At 35.1% G+C, this 21,171-nt stretch overlaps 2 protein-coding genes across 3 annotated transcripts; one reads left to right on the top strand and one right to left on the bottom strand.

The window, feature by feature from the left end:
• The first annotated feature begins 1,290 nt into the window (after positions 1-1,290).
• LOC113728703 (uncharacterized) lies at positions 1,291-5,380 on the top strand. 2 transcript variants are annotated; one of them, XM_027253074.2, is made up of 9 exons: positions 1,291-1,433; positions 1,507-1,592; positions 1,714-1,761; positions 1,859-1,947; positions 2,187-2,240; positions 3,700-3,767; positions 3,885-3,934; positions 4,072-4,169; positions 4,924-5,210. In XM_027253074.2, the coding sequence occupies exons 1-9, from the start codon at positions 1,375-1,377 to the stop codon at positions 5,026-5,028; spliced, it is 657 nt and encodes a 218-aa protein (XP_027108875.1). In that variant the 5' UTR covers positions 1,291-1,374; the 3' UTR covers positions 5,029-5,210. The 2 variants fall into 2 exon arrangements, with proteins under 2 accessions (XP_027108875.1, XP_027108882.1); XM_027253081.2 differs by lacking the exon at positions 2,187-2,240 and having other exon boundaries at positions 4,924-5,380.
• Positions 5,381-5,922: 542 nt separating this feature from the next.
• On the bottom strand, positions 5,923-7,251 carry LOC113728692 (aquaporin TIP1-2-like). The gene is made up of 3 exons (XM_072077675.1): positions 7,002-7,251; positions 6,607-6,857; positions 5,923-6,490 (listed from the first exon to the last, which is right to left on the bottom strand). Exons 1-3 carry the CDS (start codon positions 7,132-7,134, stop codon positions 6,119-6,121), a joined length of 756 nt encoding a protein of 251 aa, XP_071933776.1. The 5' UTR covers positions 7,135-7,251; the 3' UTR covers positions 5,923-6,118.
• Positions 7,252-21,171: the final 13,920 nt, after the last annotated feature.

Genomic DNA, 21,171 nt, shown 5'->3' with positions numbered 1-21,171 from the left:
TCTATATGTTTTGGTATGGATTATTTAGGTGGGAAAGTCTTGAAATGTTCATTGTAACTTTTTTTTTTTTTTTCTGGAATTCCATTCCTCAAAAAGATTTTAGGAAAACTCTATTCAACTTCACCCCTAATTTGCCCAAATTAGCAGGATACTAAATTTATTCTTATAAATATTTTCTCTGTCACCATATATTAGAACATTTGTGAGCTTAATTAATAGTTAAAGGCAATTTTTCTTAATAAATAATTTTTCTTGTATTTAAAATATTTTTTCTTTTTTAGTTGCAAACAAATATTTAAGATACTTTATTCTTTGAATTTTGAATAATTTTGGTGATTTTGTATTTTATATAAAAAATGAAAACTTAATAAAATTTAAATTAAATTAAATTTGTTTGAATTCATGTAATTTATATTTTAATTTGCTAATTAATTAACTATTTTGTTAGCAGATGTAAAATTTTAACACAAAAATCTATATGCTAGAACGAATTAAATATTACAATTGAAAATTTTTAACATTAACCATGAATTATTTTTGAAGCATAAAATGCCAAAATTTCATGTAAACAAACAAACATCATAGTATAACAAATAAAACATGTTATGTCTTATAAACTAATCTAGGCAATTAAGTCAATTTTGTATTAATTATATTCTATTCTGACATTTAAATATGGATTTTATCAAACACCAAAAAATGAATGAATATTTCATTCTGACTTTGTATACTAAACACTGAAATAATAAATTTCTTTCCCTAGTATTTTGGGTAGAAAGGTATTTTTGGTTGAAATATATTTCCATTCTAGCCATTTCCACATACCAAACTTGGGGTTGTACTCATGAAGTGAATCAAAGGAAAGTCTCCAATCTAGACCGTTTTCTTTAGGTTATTGAGTGAGAGAAACAAACTTTGATAATTTTGATTGTAATCTTAGAACTAAATACATATCAACATTTTAAAATTATGCATTAGCAAAGATAAAAATAATACTCATGCAAATAGGCGTTCAAATATATATATATATATATATCTAATAAGTGTTTTCGTCGAAAACTATTAAATATTTTTTATAACGTTATTGCAATCTTAAATGGGCACCACCTAGCATTCAAGTACGCTTACTAATGTAGCGTGTTTGGATAATAAATTATTTGGATAAATTTTTTGAATTATCTCAATTTTAAAATACACATTCATGAGTAATTATTTATTCTTTTCTAATTACAGAACTATTGGGAAAAAATAATCTGGTTTACATTTCTGTAAAGAAAATGGAAAAAAGATTAAAGATTTTTATTCACAGTCTTCAAACTGCAGTACATATACGCCACAGAGCTGGGTTACTGCATCATTGGAGTCCACGCCCAAATGTCTCGGCCGTTCAAGCTCTATCTCCTCTCCTACAATTCTCTTCTAGCTCTCGGATGGTATCCCCTTTTCACCTCTCTCTCAACATTTTCATACATGCACGCTAATTATTTTTGTTTGAATTTTATGCAGGACATTATCTCTCTTCAAAATTTTGAGCAACTTTAGCTTAACTAAATCAGTCAGTGGAACTTATGCTTCTGCTGGAGAATTAATATGTGCGGATGAACATGTTCAAGAGACAAAAATTCTGCCTTCTTAGTAGTTCCTTGTAAATGATACGATTTTAAATTTACTTCTTCAATATCATGACATGGTCTTCTTTAATGCGATGTCAAGGTTTCCTGCAAACAATTGCATTCTTGGAGGTTATTCATGGAGCTATAGGTAATAACGTTTTGTGGGTTTTTCAACTCTCGTCTTTTTCATTGGTTGTAGCTGACATAGAAGTGAATAAAGTGGGTTTTTTCATTCAAAATTTAAGGGATTGTTCCTAGTGGAGTACTATTTCCTCTGATGCAGTGGGGTGGAAGGACTCATTTTCTGTTAGCCGTTGTTCGAGGTATTAACGAGGTATTTGCAGTCTGTAATTGTCATGATGTAGGTTTATGAGTTCTTGAAATTTATGATGTTTAATCACATTGTTGATGCATTAGTAGAGTGAGTGATGAGAAGAGATTGTTGCATGCTTTATAAAAGAGATTGTGTCTTGGGGCTCCTTGTTTGTGTACACGTGGAAGAAGACAGCACCTAGTAATGGCATTAGTCAATTTAGTGGATATAAAGACAATTTGTTATGCTTCTCATTGTAGGTCCAGAAACTGCCATCTGTTTTCATTACTTTTGTTGCTTGGAGTTTATCTGAGGTGAGTTGGTTACTACTTTTCAATTGCCTGATTAGCTTTGTTGTAGATATCAATTATATGTAAACTGACAGGTTAATGCTTTTCGATAGATAGTGGCATCAAGCTTCTTTTTATCTATTCTGGAATTGATTAGAATGGATAACACATACCACTTTAAAGAAATTTTACACCAATGTTAATTTCTCATTAATTTTTTGAGATTTGATTATGTAAATAGATTAAGTATTGATGATAGCAGCTCCGACAATTTGAAAGCTTCTCATTAATTCTCTGACTGCATGTAAATCAATGGTGCGGCTTTTTTTTATTATTTTTTTAATGTATGATATAGTGAGAGATATCTCACTAAAGTGCCAACGTTCAGGCATTGAATATTTGATACATGCGTAACTGAGAATCTAGAACCTAAGTTTGCTTGATGTTCTTATGTTAGTTATATAGTGTATCTGTAACATTTGAAAACAGTTCTCAGGAGGATGGATTTGACCATGGAATATGACTATTCTTTGTTGTTTGGCTGGTTTTCTGCAGAAAGAAGAGTATAGAAATCAGCATATTTTGTTTTCCTTTTTCTATCTAAAGGCAGAAAATTACATTGATAGCCTTGCATAGCTGCTGGTTGAGCATGAGTGGCTGATCTCCAGACAAATGTTAATAAATATCATCATAGGCAGAATATGTTTTAGAATTTTTTGGAAATACCCCTTGCTTCCATAAATAGATGTTTAACGGAAGCTGTCACTTCGGTATGCTCTCTTGATGTTTATATCTGAGGCTTAGAATGCATTAGTTTGTCAGAAAACTCTTGTTAGCTTGAACAGAACAAATTTTTAGGCTGCTACTCCGATATTTATATCTGAAAAATGGAACACATTGATTTGTCATGAAACTCTTATAAGCCTAAAGCAGAAATTGCAGCTTAGAAATTATAAAGACTTGAATCTGGTCATTCTGACCATTCTGTGCACCTCCTTCAAAGTTTCATTTTCTTTGGTTTTGTCCAGTCATTGTGCTTATCTTCTTGGATATCACACTTGTTTGGCCGTCCTTGATATTCCAAACCTTCTGAAAGCAAATCAAGGCTATCTCATCAATGTGTCAAATTTACCTGTTGAGCTTTATTTCAGACGCAAATAAAGAGTACATTGTGATTGTGCATTTGTGTCATCTGATCTGTTCTCGTCTTTGCAATTTTTGGAGTCTCTGCGTCACATTACTGATATGAAGTCAAGTTTTGATGTCTCTGCTAATATCATCCATATCTGAAAATCAAACTTTGAAGCATTATACAATCTCACAACTTGTCTAGGGCATAAGATTGGATGTTTCAGTAGCTTAAACAAGGTCTGGTCATCACTAATTTCTTTCTTTTCCATGTAAGTGAATTATGGTGTAAGTGAATTTCATATTTTGTCTTATGGTGTAAGTGAATTTCATAATCGTTTCTAACCCAATGCAGGTGATCAGATACTTACATTATGCCATTAATAGCACTGGAAATCCTCCTTATTGGATCACTTACCTCAGGTTCATTTGTTTTGATCACTTAAACATAGAGATTGCATGCAATTGTCAAAACATTTAGAGAATTGCATGCAATCACTTAGATGATTAGTGAACTTGAATGTATCATTTGTCTGTTAGGTACACTGCATTCATTGTGTTGTATCCCATTGGAGTTGCTCCGGGCGAAAGTAAGCCATGAAATCATCTAAGTTTAACATTTATTTATTTATTTATTTATTTTGCCCTTTAATTCATTCAATACTTTAATATGTTTACTGTCAGTATGATGTGCTTATAAGAGATGTATGGCCTCTAATCCTTGCAGTGTGGCTCATGTACCAAGCACTTCCTTTCATAAAGGCAAAAAATTTATATGCAGATTTCTTTGCTTTCCTCCCTTTCAGCAACTACACATTTGTTGTGGTATGTGTTTACCTGGGGATGTGCTCCCCTTTCTGATATTTTTTCTACCTGCTTCTTTATGATTCACAAAGTATATAGGAGTATTAAACGTCAGATGAGTTTGGACTTTGCATGGTTTTATCTGTAGGACTTTGTTAATAATTCCATGGCTGAAGTTTAGCTGCTTTGTTGAGCGGATATGACGTATAGGCATTTCAATTAGCATACAGTCCTCAAAGAGCGTGTATGGGTGTGTTTGATGTGATTGGATTTAGATTTTATGGGAAACCTGTCTTAGGTTTAAAGTACATCCTGGTGCTTTTAATTATGATTTAGACAGGAATACTTCTCCAATTTGAGATAGTCGGGCAATTATCTCAGTTGTCCATACTTAAAAACTGTTCAGAAAGTTTAAAACGTAAAAGTATTAGCTGCCCCTTTTGGATTTTGAACTCCTTTTCTTGTAATATAAGATCACGTGCTTGGAAACCTTGAAAAATTCCACTAACATTCTTCCACATAGATCAGATTTATTCTTTTTTTTTTTTTTTTTTTTTTTTTTTTGGCAATTCTTCATTTGAGAATAAGTTGTCACCATTATTTTTTTTTTCTGTAATCAATTTTCAATTTTCAGAATAAACAGTTGTATTGGGAAGGCAGGGTTGGAGAGGGGATTCGGCCAAGAATTTGGCTGCATTTTGATGTTATCTATGCTCATTTAATTCGTATCTTCACAAGATTATTGATCAATTTGTTTCTCTACACTTTGGACCAGATTCTGCTGATCTTCTATCCATTTCTGTGGCTGAAACTGTACCTTCACTTGTTCAAGCAGAGATCGTCAAAACTCCTTAACCAGCATAAAAAGAAGAAAAATTGAAAATTTGAATGCCTACAAGCTACAATGAAGGTTGTTAAGCTTGACTGCTAAAGCATGGAAAACTGAATCAGCAGAATGCATACGCATTTTTCTAGAGTTAAAAGGCTCCTGCTTCCTTGTATTTGCATTCCTGAAGAATGCATTATACTGGCTATTGCCTCTATTCATGTTTATCTTTCTAAGTTTTCTCTTACAGTTTTTTAGCTTATGTCAATCTTTTTGTGTTTGTGTTTATGAATTTTAAATTTCTGTCGTTCCCTTTGCATCTATGTTGTACATATATGAAGCAGATGTAATGGATGTCCAACATAGGTTCTTCCATGATAAGTGGACGCTTGCTTTACTTGACAAATTTAGCAGCATAACTTTCCGTTTCAAGATTCCAGGTAACATACATATATTTGAACCAGTGTCGAAGAGGTTATTAAATTTGCTTGTTCCTGATTTCATTCAGAGTTGTTTAGTGGGCAAGCAAAATCGATAATTCTTCTTTTTTCCTCAGTATGCTATTGTTTTGCCCAACTACTACATTTTAAACAACAATAGAAAACTGAACAAAAAGGAGCTACTTCTTCTCTACCTTGGTTAGCATCAAATGATATTGGTTGGTTAGCATGCACTTGCTCAGAGTTCAGCATTAAATTTGTTACCCTTGTAGTTTTTTCTGCCTTTATAGGATCAAGAGTGGGTTGGTGACTCAAACCCACGACCTGTAAGTCTCCTACAATAATCTCATTATGTCACTCTGTACAACTTAACCACTTTGTCAATCAATAACCTTTTGGTTAATGTTGCATAGTTCCCGTGAAACTGGGTGATGTTAGCGTTAGTTAGTCTTTAAATCGCACTTCAATAAATAATGGGAGTAGGTTGTTTGGACAGAACACTAATACGTAGTTCAACAGATGATTCCATTGGAAACAGTAGGACGAGCTTTTCTCACATGAATTACACAGCAAACAGAAGGCAAAAGATATTTCATGACAAATTTGAAAAGATAAAGAAACCTTGACGGCGTTGTGGCAATCTAAAACCTAACCACTTCTTTCACCATGAATGGTACTTTGAGAAAAACAACAACGAACCCTACTCAGTACTCTGCGACGGGGAGCTGCTCATGAGTTTGGTGGATAAAGAAGAGCTCATACACAATAGCAGCAATGGCAGCACCGACAAAGGGGCCGAGCCAGTAGACCCAGTGGCCTGTCCATGTCCAGCTGACAACAGCGGGTCCAAAGGACACAGCAGGGTTCATGGATGCGCCATCGAAGGCGCCACCAGCCAAGATGTTAGCACCTACAATGAAACCAATTGCAATGGGGGCAATGATTCCAAGGTCCCCCTTCTTTGGATCCAGGGCAGTTGCATAAACTGTGTACACCAGTCCAAAAGTCATCACTATCTCGAAAACTAGTGCATTCCAAACGCTCACACCGGATGAAAGGGAAAATGCTGCTGTTTCCTGCATGATTAAGTCTTGATTATTATTAGTAAAAAAGCATAGTCTTGCTTATTAGCTGGTGATCTTGATCGGTAATAAGAAGAAGGTCTTTTTAAGTGGTTGCATCAGGTAATTACCAGTCCACCAGTGGAAAACTTCAGAAGCAAACAGGCAACCACAGCGCCAAGCAATTGGGCAATCCAGTACAGAACACTCCTTAGCAAAGTAATGTGACCGCCCAGAAAGGCGCCGAACGTAACAGCGGGGTTAACGTGGCCCCCTGAAATGTTAGCAGCCACTGAAACGGCCACAAACAGGGCGAAGGCATGGGCAATTGCTGCAGCAACAAGCCCAGCTGGCGTGGTTGATCCATTATCTGTGAGTTTGCCTGAACCAAAAACAAAAAAAAAAAAAAAAAATTTTTTTGTGTTAGTCCCTCAATAATCGTATAGTTTTGTGTGTGTGTTGTCCATTGGTGTACATAAAAGATGAATTCCATGTGGCAGAGACTTGGTGATCATGAAACACTTACTGAAAGCCATGCCAGAGCCTTCACCAGCAAAAACAAAAATGAGCATCGAGATGAACTCTGCCAAGGCCGCCTTAAGGGCATCAGGCTGGCTGGCCTCAGCTGGGGATCCGACAGCAATTCTTGAAATTGGCATTCTTTGTTTCTCAAATTTAATGGCACTAACAGGAAGAGGCCTTTTTAGCTGTTTTCTATTTCTGCTCTTGCCTTTTGGCACTTTTTCTCTCTAGTCTACTCTACTGCACGCGAAGCTTAATAAATGTGGCACTTATATATAATAGCGAGTGAGACCAAACAGCGGAAAAAGATTATTCCTTTTTTTTTTTTTTTTGAATTTTCATGTGGGGCTAAATTGTAGTGGGAAGGATGATTAATTTGAAAACGCAAGCCCGCAGGCATCAGCAAATAGCACGAGCAAAAGAAGGCAAATGTTGAAAGCCACTTGTCAATGTCCATGAGGCGGGCCTCCAAATTGATCTGGTGCCGACACGTGTCAGTGATGAATCATGCTGGCCACTCAAATTCATTTCAGAGAACCGCCCAAAAGTTGGTCATGGGCTCCGCCAATGATTGTGCATACTGTTTTGATTGGCCGACCATCGCTAAAGGCTTGGAAGGTTGATGGGGACAGGCCGGGTTTGGCTCCGACCCTCTTACCTCCTCATTATTCACGAGATCAGCACGGATATTAATTAAATTACGTATTTGTTGAGATTTGGAATTTCTATGAGTGCCAAATTTTGAGACTGGGACCTTTCTTGTTGTTGAAAACGTCATTAGCCAAATAATCAATATTCAAGCGGTCAAAATATTCACTGGTTAAGACGTCAATCACTACTCGGTGTTAGTGGCATTCCAAGCTTTTATTACTCAAATTTTTTTCTAGTCCAAAGCTATGTCAATTCGGACGCGGGGCGGCTGACAAACGTTCTTGAACAGTGTAACATTTCTGGAATGTTTTGCAGTTTTATGTAAATTTTTTGTACATTTTACAACAAATGTGTGATATTCTGTTACTGTTCATTTAAATCTCATGTGTAATAATTGCGTTTCTGTTATTAAATTTTATAAATAGTTCACGCAGAGTTACATCTTATTCAAAAAATATTACATTGTTCCGAACGATTATTACTGAGAACCGTCCAAACCCCAGATCCTGTCAATTCACACCTAATGTTGCAATAAGCAGTCAGTCGGCAAAAACAAAAAAGGAGTCCATATGATATGGGAAAAGAAATTGCGTCGTCTTCAAGACTCACTTCAACTAATCGAGAAATTGATCAAGTGAGACCCAATTCAATTAATAGAGATATTGATCAAGTGATTGGGAAATTTTGAATTTGACGCTCAAGCTCTCTCATTTTTCTTCTACTAGAGTTCTTACATGAGCAACTATTAAAAAAAAATAAAAAAGAGGAGAGAGAGAGAAGAGAATCGCATCCAAGTTTAGTGCGAAAACTAAAATTATCTAAAAGAAAGGTTAAGATGCATACTACCTCCTCTTGTTTCATATGATTTTGACCTCAACTATCAATCGCAATAGATTGCCTGAAGATTTTTCCATTAAGAACAAGGCACGTATGTATCAAATAAAGGACAAATCCTATACCTTTAAAAGATATATTCCCCTTGATCTTGTGCTTAACTTACTCTTAACCACTGAATGAGCATCTCTGTTTGAATCCCAAAATTTATTTTAAAAACTCTATTACTCTTAAATATTTCAAAATATTTTTTAAAAATATTCCATAATATACTCTAAAAACTCTGTTACAATAAAATTTTTCAAAAACACCCCAAAAAATAGTTAATCCAACCAGAGCCGAAACACACCTGACATCTCTATCACGTTTGCTAGGTCACGGGTTAGCTGATCGTTCAAAATAATAGCCAAAATAAAATCAAAATGCCGGAAAAACCAGGGCCACAAGTACTCTTTTTGAACATAATAAACTAAGACTCTTTTTGAACATAATAAACTAAGTCTATGATTCTCTAAATACGTTAGTATATTAGAGTCCAAATGATGAATGGTCTAGAATGCCACAATCAAACAAATGCTTAAGTGAGCTGTTGCTGATCAAAGAATATTTAGTAGGTATTGTGGAAGATAGTGGACTTTTCTTTAATCCAATGAAAGACACTACTATTAACAAACCAACAAGGGAGCTGAGCTAGGCAAGCAGCTCTCAGTCCAACTTATCCACCCTAAATCTCATGATACACATAAAAGCTAATCTCCTTCCCAAACTAATGACTTAAAGGCCTAAACTGCACTTTAATCATCATACATCTTTCCTGACATCATTAAAAGCTCTTAGTCTAATATCTAGTTCATTTCTTATCTTATCTCCTAGTCAATTAATTTTGGGCGGCTAAATTGAAAACGCAAAAAATGATTAATTATTTGGACATGGACCAGATCATAGCTTGAAAACACAAAAAAAATGATTCATTTCTTATCTTCTGTTGTCTGGATCTTGTAAAAGTAATTCAATTGTGCACACACGTAGCATTGGCTCACACTCGTTGTATAAGGTACTACTGCTAGTTCTATCCGCTTTTGGTAAGAAATCCATGACAGCAGATACCCTTTTAATAAATACTTTCATTGTATATAGGATGAGAAATGAGAGTTGCTAGACTGTTTGAATATTTTTTTCTTGAGTATATTCTCACATTCGCACTAAAATACGCGAATATCCAAAAAAAAAAATATATTTGTTTCATGCAGAGTTTCAATTTCAAAATCTTTCTCTGCAATTTTTTACTTTGTTAAAAAAAAAGGGGGGGGGGGGTGAGGAGAAAAAACTCGATGCCTTGCCTAACAAAGGGAGGAGTACATGAGAGTTCAATTACAAACTTTACGAGGTATCAATGTAACTATTGGGGTTACAAATTTGGTCTTAAAAAGTGAAACTATTGGTGAGAGATTGCCCCGTGGGCCTTGTCCAGTAGAAGAGAAGTCCACTGGATGTGCTAAATTAGGCGGCATCGAAAATAAAGAACTTTTTCTCAAGAGAACCAAGACGTGCTACAAAGTGGGCCTAGCCCATATGCCAGCGTAGAGATCAATGCTCGACCAAATTAAAATATCCACAAAAATGTCCGCAACGCCGATATAGACAAATCCAAAAATATAAATATAATAAATCTCACCATCCGAGACACAGCATTCTAACATACTCATATGAATTTGGCGATGTGCACGATATTAGGCCTTTCACATAGGGCAACCCACCCACATTCATTAGATTGGACTTTTAACTCACAAATTAAGAGCATTACTTTTAGAGCAAATCTTTTTGACTTTTTTTTTTATGCACTGACAATATTGTATATATTTGCAGATCTAAATGCATGTCAAACATGAAAGTTTGGTGTTTAAATTTAAATTTAGATGATGTGGTATGCATCTAATTAAATTCGTCTGTGTGGATACATTGACGGCATAGGAAAGATTAATTTTAATTTTTATATGATTACTAAAGGAAAAAATTCCTATTATTATTATTGTTAGCGCAAGTGGCATGATTTCATTGAAGGGGGCTAATGATCAAACGCATTTGACTTTTTCTGACTAGAAATCTCTCGTCATAATGCCTCCCTCCTTGGTATTGTTAGGTGGTCTTCCTCATAAAGTTGTTTCATGTGGGGCATGACAAAAAATATCTTTTCGTTTCAATCCCAACATCCCATTGCTGATTGCCCCTAAAGAATCTGCTACTTCATCTTATTGGCTGGTTTTAGTTTGTTATCGAGACAGAGACAGAAGACTCTTTCCTGCAAAAGTCGGTTCTTTGACCGAACCCTGCAATGGGGCTCTTACCCCTCCTGCCGTCAAGCACCTACTCGCACACCCAACTTCCCCATACAATCAATGTCCGATAAGACGCTCCATGTGTAGTAGCAATATCAGTCTAAGAGTAAGAGGTGGCCAACGGAGGAAAGATGTTAATGAATGTTCATGATTTTGTGCTAGATCAGTATGGTTCAAGAATAATGTCGATGATCCTTGTATAAGTCAAGCATTTCTTGCTAGATTAAGAATATGTGATGATATCAGCTCATTAAATAAGCATATACTATGATGTACTGATATCTGTTTTTCTTTTCTTTTCTTTTCTTTTTTGTTGTCAAAAAGTTAAGGCAATAACCTACTGATTTTTTTTTTTTTTATAAAATGTTGGTGTTTAAAATTTCAACGAGTCTCGTTTAGATTTTCAAATATATAAAAGGAAAAACACTAATTGATATTGATACGTGGGATTCATTAAAACTTCTCCTCTAGCAACATCTTAATAGCCGGTGATGTTTATTGTCAAAGCAAAACAAGGAGTTTAGAGCAATTTTTGACTTAATTAATGGGCAACTTTGCGTCGAGAAACTTAGTTTAAGCTAGTAGTGGCCAAGGAGGAGTAAAGTTGTTTATGGAAAATACTGCTTACAAAACTATCATCATTTGTAGTAGCTACTCGTCAAATTTCCCGGTGCCCATTCCATATTGCTATTAGTAGTGGCGTGACTTAAGCTCAGATTAGTGTTGCCCTTAACGTGGATAGAATATATGCTAGCGTGGAACTCTTGCCTGGAATACACGCTCAGACTAACGACAGCGATCTCATCTCTTTTCTAATAGAATAAATATCAGATTTATATATTGACTAAGACAAGACGAACAATGGGCAAGTTTGGCGGTCCTGGGATCACAAAGAACGCAGAGGAAGCTTGAAGAAGGAGGTCTCCAGGCTTTAAAGGTCTAGCTTCTTGGGCCATAGTTTTTCAGAAGTCAAATATCGATCGGTTGGTGTCCCAGGAACATCTTTTAGCTCAAGTCGATAGAGATATATATATATATATTTAGGAAATGGGAATCCAATGACTTGAACTGAACAATAATGCTGCATGCTGCATGCAAAGACTTGCTTTACATGATGCTGCTTGACTCCAGAGTCCAGACAGGTGAAAGTTTAAACTTTTTGCTTTTGTCTTCTCTAAGTTGACTGAACCCTTAGCAACCTTTTGCTCTTGTCTTCTCCAAGTTCACTCGCTGCTGATCCTACCGCAAGACATGTTGGACATTAGGAACGTAGGACAATGTGCCCGATTTTCTGTCCTTTGTTGTTTCTTTATCGTTTTACTTTATGGGTTTACCTAAACCAATATTCTGTGCAGGTCTTTATTTTGAACTAATCAACTCAACGGATTTTTAAAAAAATCTAATTTATTTTCGGGACAGTTCCAAATGAGAGTACTCCAAAAGTCCAGACTACTAGTTCAATACGCTAGCTACGTACTTCAATGCCCCTTCACATTTTTCTCAATCAATCCTCACGTTATGCTCACCTAGTTGTTTGTTTCGATAGATGATTATTTGTCAAAATTTATTTACTTACATCGTTAACGTATTTTTCAATTACATTTTTATCTTATGTACATCATATCGAAAAAGTGACACAGCGAAAAAAAATTAGAGCTGTTCTATTGATCTAGCAATGAAGTTAGCATACAAGGATGGCCACCCCCGATTACAACCTACCTTAGGTTTGTGCACGTAACCTACAAGATATGCTGAATCGATGTGGAACGGTCCGAGCCACAATTGTGACCGCGATCGCGACTTTGAATCATGGATACAACATTTTACTATATATCTTGAACGGAAAGAGAGGGGATGCTGCTGCAATTGTGGTTCCGAGGGTGAACCTTACAAAATTTCTCGGGAAAGCCTCCAATGTAATTTCGCTTACTTGCTATCAGCTCCTTATAATCTCAATTAATTCGATGTAATGTTTTAAGATTGAGTTTGTATCGATCTTGTCCAACCATTTTTACGTGGTATCCTTAACAAAATTACTTCTATTAAACTTGAGCATTTTTTTCCCTGTATAGGCAAATTTACAACAAATTGGCAGCACCAGCAAGCGCAAGATGCATTTATACCTACCTGTACACCCTGTGCCCATGTTTTTTCTTGGTTAAAAAGCCAAAAAAAAAAAAAATTCTTTTGAACCAACCAAGTGGAACAAATTAAACATTCCAATGAAGCTATCATGCACTTGTACGAGACATTATGATCGACAGAGAGAGAGTGCATGCATTTCTAGAATCAACGGATGGACGGGACATTATTAGTTTGTGATGGAATAGATTGATGAGCTACTCGTGCTTTTCCCGTCTTCATCATGGCCCTCCTACTTGACGTCCTCCGCCCCCTTCCAAAAACAACACCTCATTAATTACAAGAAATTTAATAAAAGAGAAGGGAATTATGCAAACGCACACTCGTGTTGACAATCCAGAAAGTAGAGTATTTTCATCTGAGTCTATTCCCAGTAATTGATACTTGAGCATGCATGATCCTTCAGCTTTTGCTATTATTGGGGCTTCTTGTGATTAACGCTGTCTTGTTCAGTAAGTAACAGTAGTGCTAAGCTGCCGGCTTTTTTCAGCAAAATGGAATACAAAGTCAGTCAAATACTACTAGACGCATACAGTACGTCGCAGCCCCCTCCCTTGGCCGTAATCTGTATCTGGTCATGACGAAAATGCAATCTCTTCTTCCCCTGGACGACCGTAAAAGTGATGGCTTTGGCAAAGACCAGGAGCTAGCTCTTTACATTTCATTACCGTATAATTGCTCATGCCATCTGTACACGCAAGTAACAGAGCATCCTTTTCAGTACTGTTCCAACTGAACTCATCATCATATTTATGTGCCTCGAGAAGCCTTCAGATTTTTTGAGCATAATTGGTTTATATTTCTTACATATGGCTGCTATGCACAGGATTCAAAGATGCCATTTTCTTGGACGCTTGTTAAGTATATATATCTTTGATTGTGCAGGTGGATGAGTTTATCTTAACATACTGTTCGATCACATGAATCAAAATATTTTCATGTACAGTAACAACCATGTGATCTAAGGTTTCAATGTTTATGTTAGAAACGTATTTGCTGTATAGTCCACGTTCAAAAAAAAAATTTTTTCTTCATTTCATTTAAAAGAGGATCAAATGCGATTTCCCACTTGCTTTTTTGACTACTCGAATTCATATTCGACTTGTCAGTTTTAGGTAAAACGTTTTATCAACTAGGCTATGCTTCATTGTCACGATTTTCGAACTTGAGGAAGGGGAAGGAAGAAAATATTTAGACTCCTAGTAGTATTTTAAGGTATTTGTCTCCCCCCAAATTTAAAAAAAAAAATATATATATATATATATATATATTATGATGATTTTAAAAATTTATATGCATAAGTATTTTGCCTCTTCAAACTCAAATTCCTGATTCCATCCATGTTTAGATTAATGCTGATACGTAGAATTAGAAGATGGAAGGACCAATGACGTAACAAATTTCAAATTTGTCACCATCATGAATATGATCGAACAACCATGAACTTTGAAGTCAAGTAAATCAGACAGCTAGGGAATGAGGGCAAAGAAAAATTAATGCAAGTGCAGTTCCTATATATCATCTATCATCTGTTTATTGATGTATGCTGCATCGAGGATTAGAACACCTAGATGGCCATTTCTCCTGTTCCCGAAGATCAGACTGCCGTTTGTAGACCGGTTTCCTTGTAGGACTCGCCAGTGCAAGCACGAAATTTTATTTTCTTCATGTCACGAGATCAAGAACTCCAAGTTATGTATCCACTCATCAAAGGATTTATCAATCTGAAGATAAAGCTAACCAACAGAAAATCGTGCTTAATTAACCAAACCCACGCCAAAAAAGTACCTTCCCAAAGCAGGCTGAGTTTCTACTTCCGGGCTAAAAGTGACATGATCAACTCTCACACTAACCTAATCCAGACTTACTTACGTGCCAACCGCATCATCTCCAGAATTTTCCTCCACAACTTGATTTTAATCCTAATTCTTCTAGTAAATTCTTCAAAAACCCAAAGGTATCATAGAATCTTCCAGACTCTGAGATGTAGAGACAGCCGTAGAAGGCTTGTGGGTGGCAGGCAGCCTGAGGCACGTGCAGGGTACTCTGCTGCTAATGAGCCGAAGAAGCGCATATGCCATGCGACCCGGACGTCACACCAAGTGTCGTGCGATGAGAGGCACGGCGGCGCGTGTGGTGACTAATCGTGCTTGTATTGTTGCACACCTGTCCACACGCGGGTGGCTGCCGTTGGACTTTGCTTACCTAATGGCCATGTGCCGCCGCACAACAGGACAAAAGCTAATGTCCCATTTTTACCTGAATTCTTACTCGAGAATTCCAAGTTAAGACCCACCAATGATAAGGACGCCCCATTTAACAATCTCCGTGGCTCGTTAAAAATTAGCACAAAACAACGGACAGGAGTTCTTCGAATAGATAAGGATTCGTCAAGGGCACTTTGACACGTGGCACCTTCATTAATGGGGTCAAATTTTTGTATTTTCTTTTTCCAAAACGAGGAAAATTATTTGGGCAAGCTCTTTTTATACGTTCTACGTCCGTTTAGAATGTACCAGAGAGAGAAAAAAAAAAGTGTGTGTTCGGATGAAAGATTGTTTAGAATAATATATTTTGTACTGAATTTAAAACAAAAAATGGCTGGTAAAATAAAAAAGTGATTGAGAAGATATTATAATTCATCGAAGAGATTAAAAAAAAAAAAAGAGCCCGCTTGGATAGAAGATTGTTTGGAATAACATTTTTTATACTAAATGTGAAATAAAAAAGAAAAAGTGATTGGCAAAACAAAAGAGTGATTGAGAAGACGTATTTATAACGTAATCAATCTTTTTTTCCTTCCAAATAATAATGTCATGTAAAAAAAAAAAAAAGTTTTAGCTGTTAAGGATTTGGAAGTTGTTGTATTCAACATCCTTGACGGAAGACTTATAATTACATTTCATGTGCTTAGACTTTAGGAGTGGAAGAGCATAATGTGCAATTTTTGTATGAGAATATAAAACTTACATTCTAAAAAAATAAATAAAGAGAAAGCAAAAAATGTATGGCGCACCTTTTATGATTATTGGTTATCATAGTTTTGTTAGTGTAAATCTATTTTTGATGATGTCGTTAATGAATGAGAATGATGATACAAGCCTTGACATTGGTTTCACATTATTAGGTCGACAGGTAAAGTCGTTACTCGTTGGGAAGCAAAAGGAGGTAAAAGGCGCAGTGGTCGCTGCTTTTTCAGACCGTTGCTTCGGTGGGCTCAAAAGAAGTTTTTAAAACCGCTTCCATGACCACCCTACCGCGCGCGATAACGCGGCTTAAAGAAGTTTTTTTTTTTTTTTTTAAAAAAAAAAAAAAAATTCATCATCCATGGTTATTTCACCTGTAAAGCAATAGCCTGAGCATTAAAAAGTTTTTTAAATCTGAAGAAGCAATAACCTATATTAAATGTATAGTAGGGAGTGTTAATTTTTTTTTTTTTTTTTTTGACAATATAACCAACCATCTTTGGCTTCTTGTGTTTATCCATTTTTTGTAGCTAAAACTCCTGCTAGTTAAGCACCTCCTCCCATAGCCATAGCATAGCAGCAGCGCAACATCAACAACTCTTTTCTGTGTTTGTCGTACGTTTCTATTATGTATCCACCAAAGCTCTGTCTTGGCTTCACGATCACATCAATGTTCTAGTAGTAGTATTACATTATATGATCAAATGTTGTGACCAGCTACGTGAGAAAAAGAATAATCTATGACAATTTCTTTGTCGTGTGACTCGAATGATTCTCCTAATGGCAAATGTTTAAATTAATGAACCTAACCCGCCCGCCCCCTATCTAGCTTTTTTGTTTAGTTCGAGCCGCACATGCAATTGCTGATTATCTGTCAAATTCTTTCTTGGTTTAGGAAGACTTGCAAGTATTTGTTGATGGAGTTTATATACATGGACGGTGTACAAGTACAACCATCTGAATCTGATGGCTAAAACGTTTAGCCGCACATTACAGACATGATCTATATCAAAGTCCTTTATAGTCAGGCATCAAATCAAAGGGTTTCAATGCATCGATTCAAAGAACTGCATCTTTGTAGCAATTTAAATATGGTTCGTAGCCCCTAAATACCAGAAAAAAGCTATAGAGCCCACTGTAGGCACGTTGATTAAAGTCTAGAGTATGGAGAAGAAAACCACTGTAGGCAATGTGGATAACGTACGTCAAGATTCAGACCCTTAAATCTAGGGTAGCTATAGATAATTAATCTATCACTAATCCCCCTTTTTTCTTTTTCTTTTTTTTTAAAAAAAAAAAACTCAATTGTATTTGTTTGGGTTGGGAAGCCAAAAGGTAGTAGAAGTAGATGAGTCCATGACATTCTGCTGGTCGGCTTAACTGTCTAAAAATTGTCTACCCCATCTTTTCCTTTAGCAATCCCCTTAATTGAATGAATTTTACTAAATATATAAAGGATTAATCTTTTCTACACCGACAGTGTGTACACTGTCAGCGTTAGATGAATGGCAGCTATGTAAAATTTGAATTTGAAATTCGACATTTGCGCGCATGTCATGAATCCAACGGTGATAGCTGGTGTATATAAACTGTCAGTGTATATAAGATACACTGTAAGTACCATATTTATTTACATCTAAGTTTGGCAAGTCCATAAGGCAATTATAATTTACACCATAAATTGAGTTGATTTTCTTAATGTTTTAGGTATTTCATGAGTTGCAGCTTGATCAAGTTAATTGGTTCAAATCAAACGCACTTAAAAGAACTGCGCAGATTTTAGGATCACTTAAAATATAGATTGAAGGGTCAACTTTTCGCAGGAAACCTAGGAAGTGATGAATTAATATACATAATTAATGGTAATGCGAGTGCGTGTGTATGTGTTTGGACGTATTTGTTGCGTTGTATTTGGGGGTATAGATTCATTGCATGAGGTGAACCCTTTTTTTTAAAAAAAAAAACTTTAAGCAGCAGCAGCAGCAGCAGCTTTGTATTAGAATTTGCTTATTCTTTTTAAGCCACCTTTTGTCGCCTTCCCAGCCGCTCAAACTAATCTAAACCCCAGCATTTAAACAAACGCAGAACTGGCATAAACAATTAGCAGTCCAAAACACAAATAATTAATTAAAGAGTATTATTTCCAAAGAGCTTTGTGATACTAATAAGAAGCCCCTAGTTATACGATACAACCATGTTACTTGTTGCAAGACGACAAAATATGCTTCCAAAACGACAATGAAATGGCATCATCCAGCGGCTGCGTGTTACTATTAAGGTTGCATGCATTTTCCACACCGCTACAGATAATAATAATTAGTAGTATTTCTGAGAACAATTAATTAAGCAAATCCCTGAATTTATTACTACTTAGAAAGAAAAACCGATGAAGGAGTGAAGAAGCCGCTAGCTTGTCGGGGATAAAGTATTCCGGTTTCTCGATCAAAATGCCTGTTTCTCGATCAAAATGCCTCATCCATGTTCATTGTCTTGTGTCAGAGGCTTAGACCTGGGATTAATTTATCCAATTATCCTTCGTTTTCTGATAAACTAGCTAGTTTATATTAGTCTGATTATTACTAGCTATACGTATATGTTTCTTTCTGAATTCTGGATTCTATTTGGGATTAAATGCCATGGATGCATGTTTTTTTTTTTTTTAAATTTCATGAGACACGTATAAAATGGAGGAGAGATCGCACGGTCATCAGCTCCAACTGTACTGTGCAGAAGAATAAAGGCTCGTTTGACAAGTGAGTTTTTTGGGTGTTTATCTAATATTTTACTGTAGCTTACTGTAGAATTTTTTAAAAAAATTTTTGAAGTGTGTTTTTTTTTTGAATATTTTGAAGTGTATAGTTTAAAAATTTTGAGAAGTTTTTTGAGATTATTGTAGCTAAAGTTTTTAAAAAATTTATAGCAGATAAACTTGACAAAAAATTATCTGCCGACCAAAAATTGGGCCGCGACAACTCAATACATGTGCTGGCTTAGCTAGAAGAGAAGAAAATCTCCTTTTCAACAAGAGAGGAAAAAAATTTTCGTTCGATTAGAAAAAAAAACCTTGGCGTTTTCTCGTGGGGAGGAGTGGGACCATTCATTGCCAATTCGAGTTTTCTACTAACACATTGTGTGACATTCACGTTACACACTTCCATATATTGACATGAATTTCTTTTAAGAGTTAAATCTAATTAGAGATATTATTATTGTGATAGTTTGAGAAGTACAGTTATTAACCAACTAAAATGTGTAACACGAAAGTTATACTATAATGAGTAATAGAAGACCTATTGCCAATTCAAAAAAAAAAAAAATTGAATTAATTTTTCCTACATTGACAGCTAGTGTATACACTATTAGCGTTGGATGAATGATAACTATGCAAAATTTAAATTTGAAATTCAACTTTTACACACATTTCATGAATCTAACGATGATAGTATATATACTGTCAGTGCGTATAAGATTTACTTTTTTTATTTTTTTTATAGTTTAATAACCAGTAGTACACACTTTCGTAAGCAATTTAATTGATTTCTCCATTTTTCCATTTCACATTGACATGTAAGTAATGAGTTAAGGTGTTAATTATTTGATGTGAAAAATTTGTGAGTATATATTTTTAAACTTCTATCATATAACTATGATATTTGAATTTTTTTCTTTTTTTTTTTTTTGAAAATTATGCTTACGAAACGGACCGATGATTTTCTTTCCAAACTGTGCGTAACTTTACTTTTTTTTTTTTTTTTTTTTAAGAAGGAAGATGGCTTATAAGAACATCAATTTGGTGACTGTTGGAAAGATTTCTTCCAAACACACGAAAGAAGGTCTCGAGGCAAGAAAACAAAATGGATGTTTTGAAGAACATCAATTTACAAGGGTGGCAAGAAGAAAAAAAGAGAAAGAAAGAAAACAAAAATGTTACTCCAGTCATTATAATAAGAAAATAAGCCAAAAGAATATTAATTGTCAACCGCTACGTAGTTTACTTTCAGTTTTCTTGGGCAGTTAACAAGGAAACCCTGAGCACCGCCACCGAGGATTTTGAGGTGTGTAATTGTTAAACTTCTTACTGTAAGCAATTAATTGAAGAAAGTATATATACCTCGTTGTTATCAACATATATAAGTAGAATATTACCATTTGCGCCCTGTTAACTTTAGAATTTAAAGGTTAAAAACTGAAAAATTAGATTAAAAGGGAAAATATGAGCTTGTTATGTTCGTGTTTTGCGAGGCACTTACATTGGCTGTCAATAACAATTAGGCGATTTGTAGCTAATCTGGGTTAACTTTAGATACCGAGTGCCCCAACAACGAAATCTAGCAATGCAGTGGATTTATAAAAACCTGAAGATAGTGCAACCTTTCATCTCTCTCTCTCGGTCTTTTTTTTTTTTTTTTGGCATTATGTTATGAGAATATGATACATCATATAATTCCCACCCAAAAGAAAGAGTTCGTCTGTTGCTATTTAATTCAAATTCCAAAGAAAGTAGACAAGTTTTAATTAATGGGGTTTTTCTAACAATAACTATTGCTGTTAACAAACCTAAATCACACACATCCTATCATCTGAACGAACACGCTAACAATTATTATATTCCTTTATACTTACACATTTTTCTTAATTTTCTTTACTTTTTCAAAATTTATCATAGATCAAGATGAATGCTTTTAATCTCATGCTTTGCATGAATACAGACATAATGTAAAGAAAGTAAAGAAAATAAGTTTTTTTCCTTTTCCTCGTTTAAGAAGAGGAAAATTAGTTGACAAGGAAACAAGACTACGGCTTTGTCCAATAAATCAATTCAGTATTTAAAATTAATGGATTCAGATCGTTTAATAACAAAAAATTGAACATCTGAATTAATTAAGTGACACTGAATTTCTTAAGCAAAATTTGCTCCCAAAATTAATTAAGTGATAATCTATTCGCTTATCACTGAATGTGATATGCATTCAAATGTATTAGATTTAATAGTTAACAATTCAATAAATTAATGGATTTAGACTTCAAATTCAAATTTTAGACTTCAATTTTGTTAAACGCACCCTCAGATTTTTACTTGTGAGTGGAGTACTAGACAAAGAGTTGAGGACAACTGTGGTGAACAATTAATTGTCGCCATTGATTATAATTAATTACCTGTCCTCCAAATTTTAGTTAAACATGTTGATATGGAATTTTTTGTAACAGTTAGATAGGTTTGTCCAGCGAGTGTGTTTAGGCGTTT

Source organism: Coffea arabica, chromosome 1c (genome assembly GCF_036785885.1).
Source record: "Coffea arabica cultivar ET-39 chromosome 1c, Coffea Arabica ET-39 HiFi, whole genome shotgun sequence".
NCBI lineage: Eukaryota > Viridiplantae > Streptophyta > Magnoliopsida > Gentianales > Rubiaceae > Coffea > Coffea arabica.
This window is presented reverse-complemented; position numbering and strand designations above follow the sequence as displayed.

What these genes read in the sequence shown, in the direction of transcription:
- LOC113728703 (XM_027253074.2), top strand. Translation starts at nt 1,375, where the DNA reads ATGTCTCGGCCGTTCAAGCTCTATCTCCTCTCCTACAATTCTCTTCTA. An exon ending in TTGTTCGAGGTATTAACGAG is followed by an intron (nt 1,948 to 2,186) that starts GTATTTGCAGTC and finishes TTCTCATTGTAG; the next exon opens with GTCCAGAAACTGCCATCTGT. An exon ending in TTGCTTGGAGTTTATCTGAG is followed by an intron (nt 2,241 to 3,699) that starts GTGAGTTGGTTA and finishes AACCCAATGCAG; the next exon opens with GTGATCAGATACTTACATTA.
- LOC113728692 (XM_072077675.1), bottom strand. Translation starts at nt 7,134, where the DNA reads ATGCCAATTTCAAGAATTGCTGTCGGATCCCCAGCTGAGGCCAGCCAG. An exon ending in AGGCTCTGGCATGGCTTTCA is followed by an intron (nt 6,858 to 7,001) that starts GTAAGTGTTTCA and finishes TTTTTGGTTCAG; the next exon opens with GCAAACTCACAGATAATGGA. An exon ending in AGTTTTCCACTGGTGGACTG is followed by an intron (nt 6,491 to 6,606) that starts GTAATTACCTGA and finishes TTAATCATGCAG; the next exon opens with GAAACAGCAGCATTTTCCCT.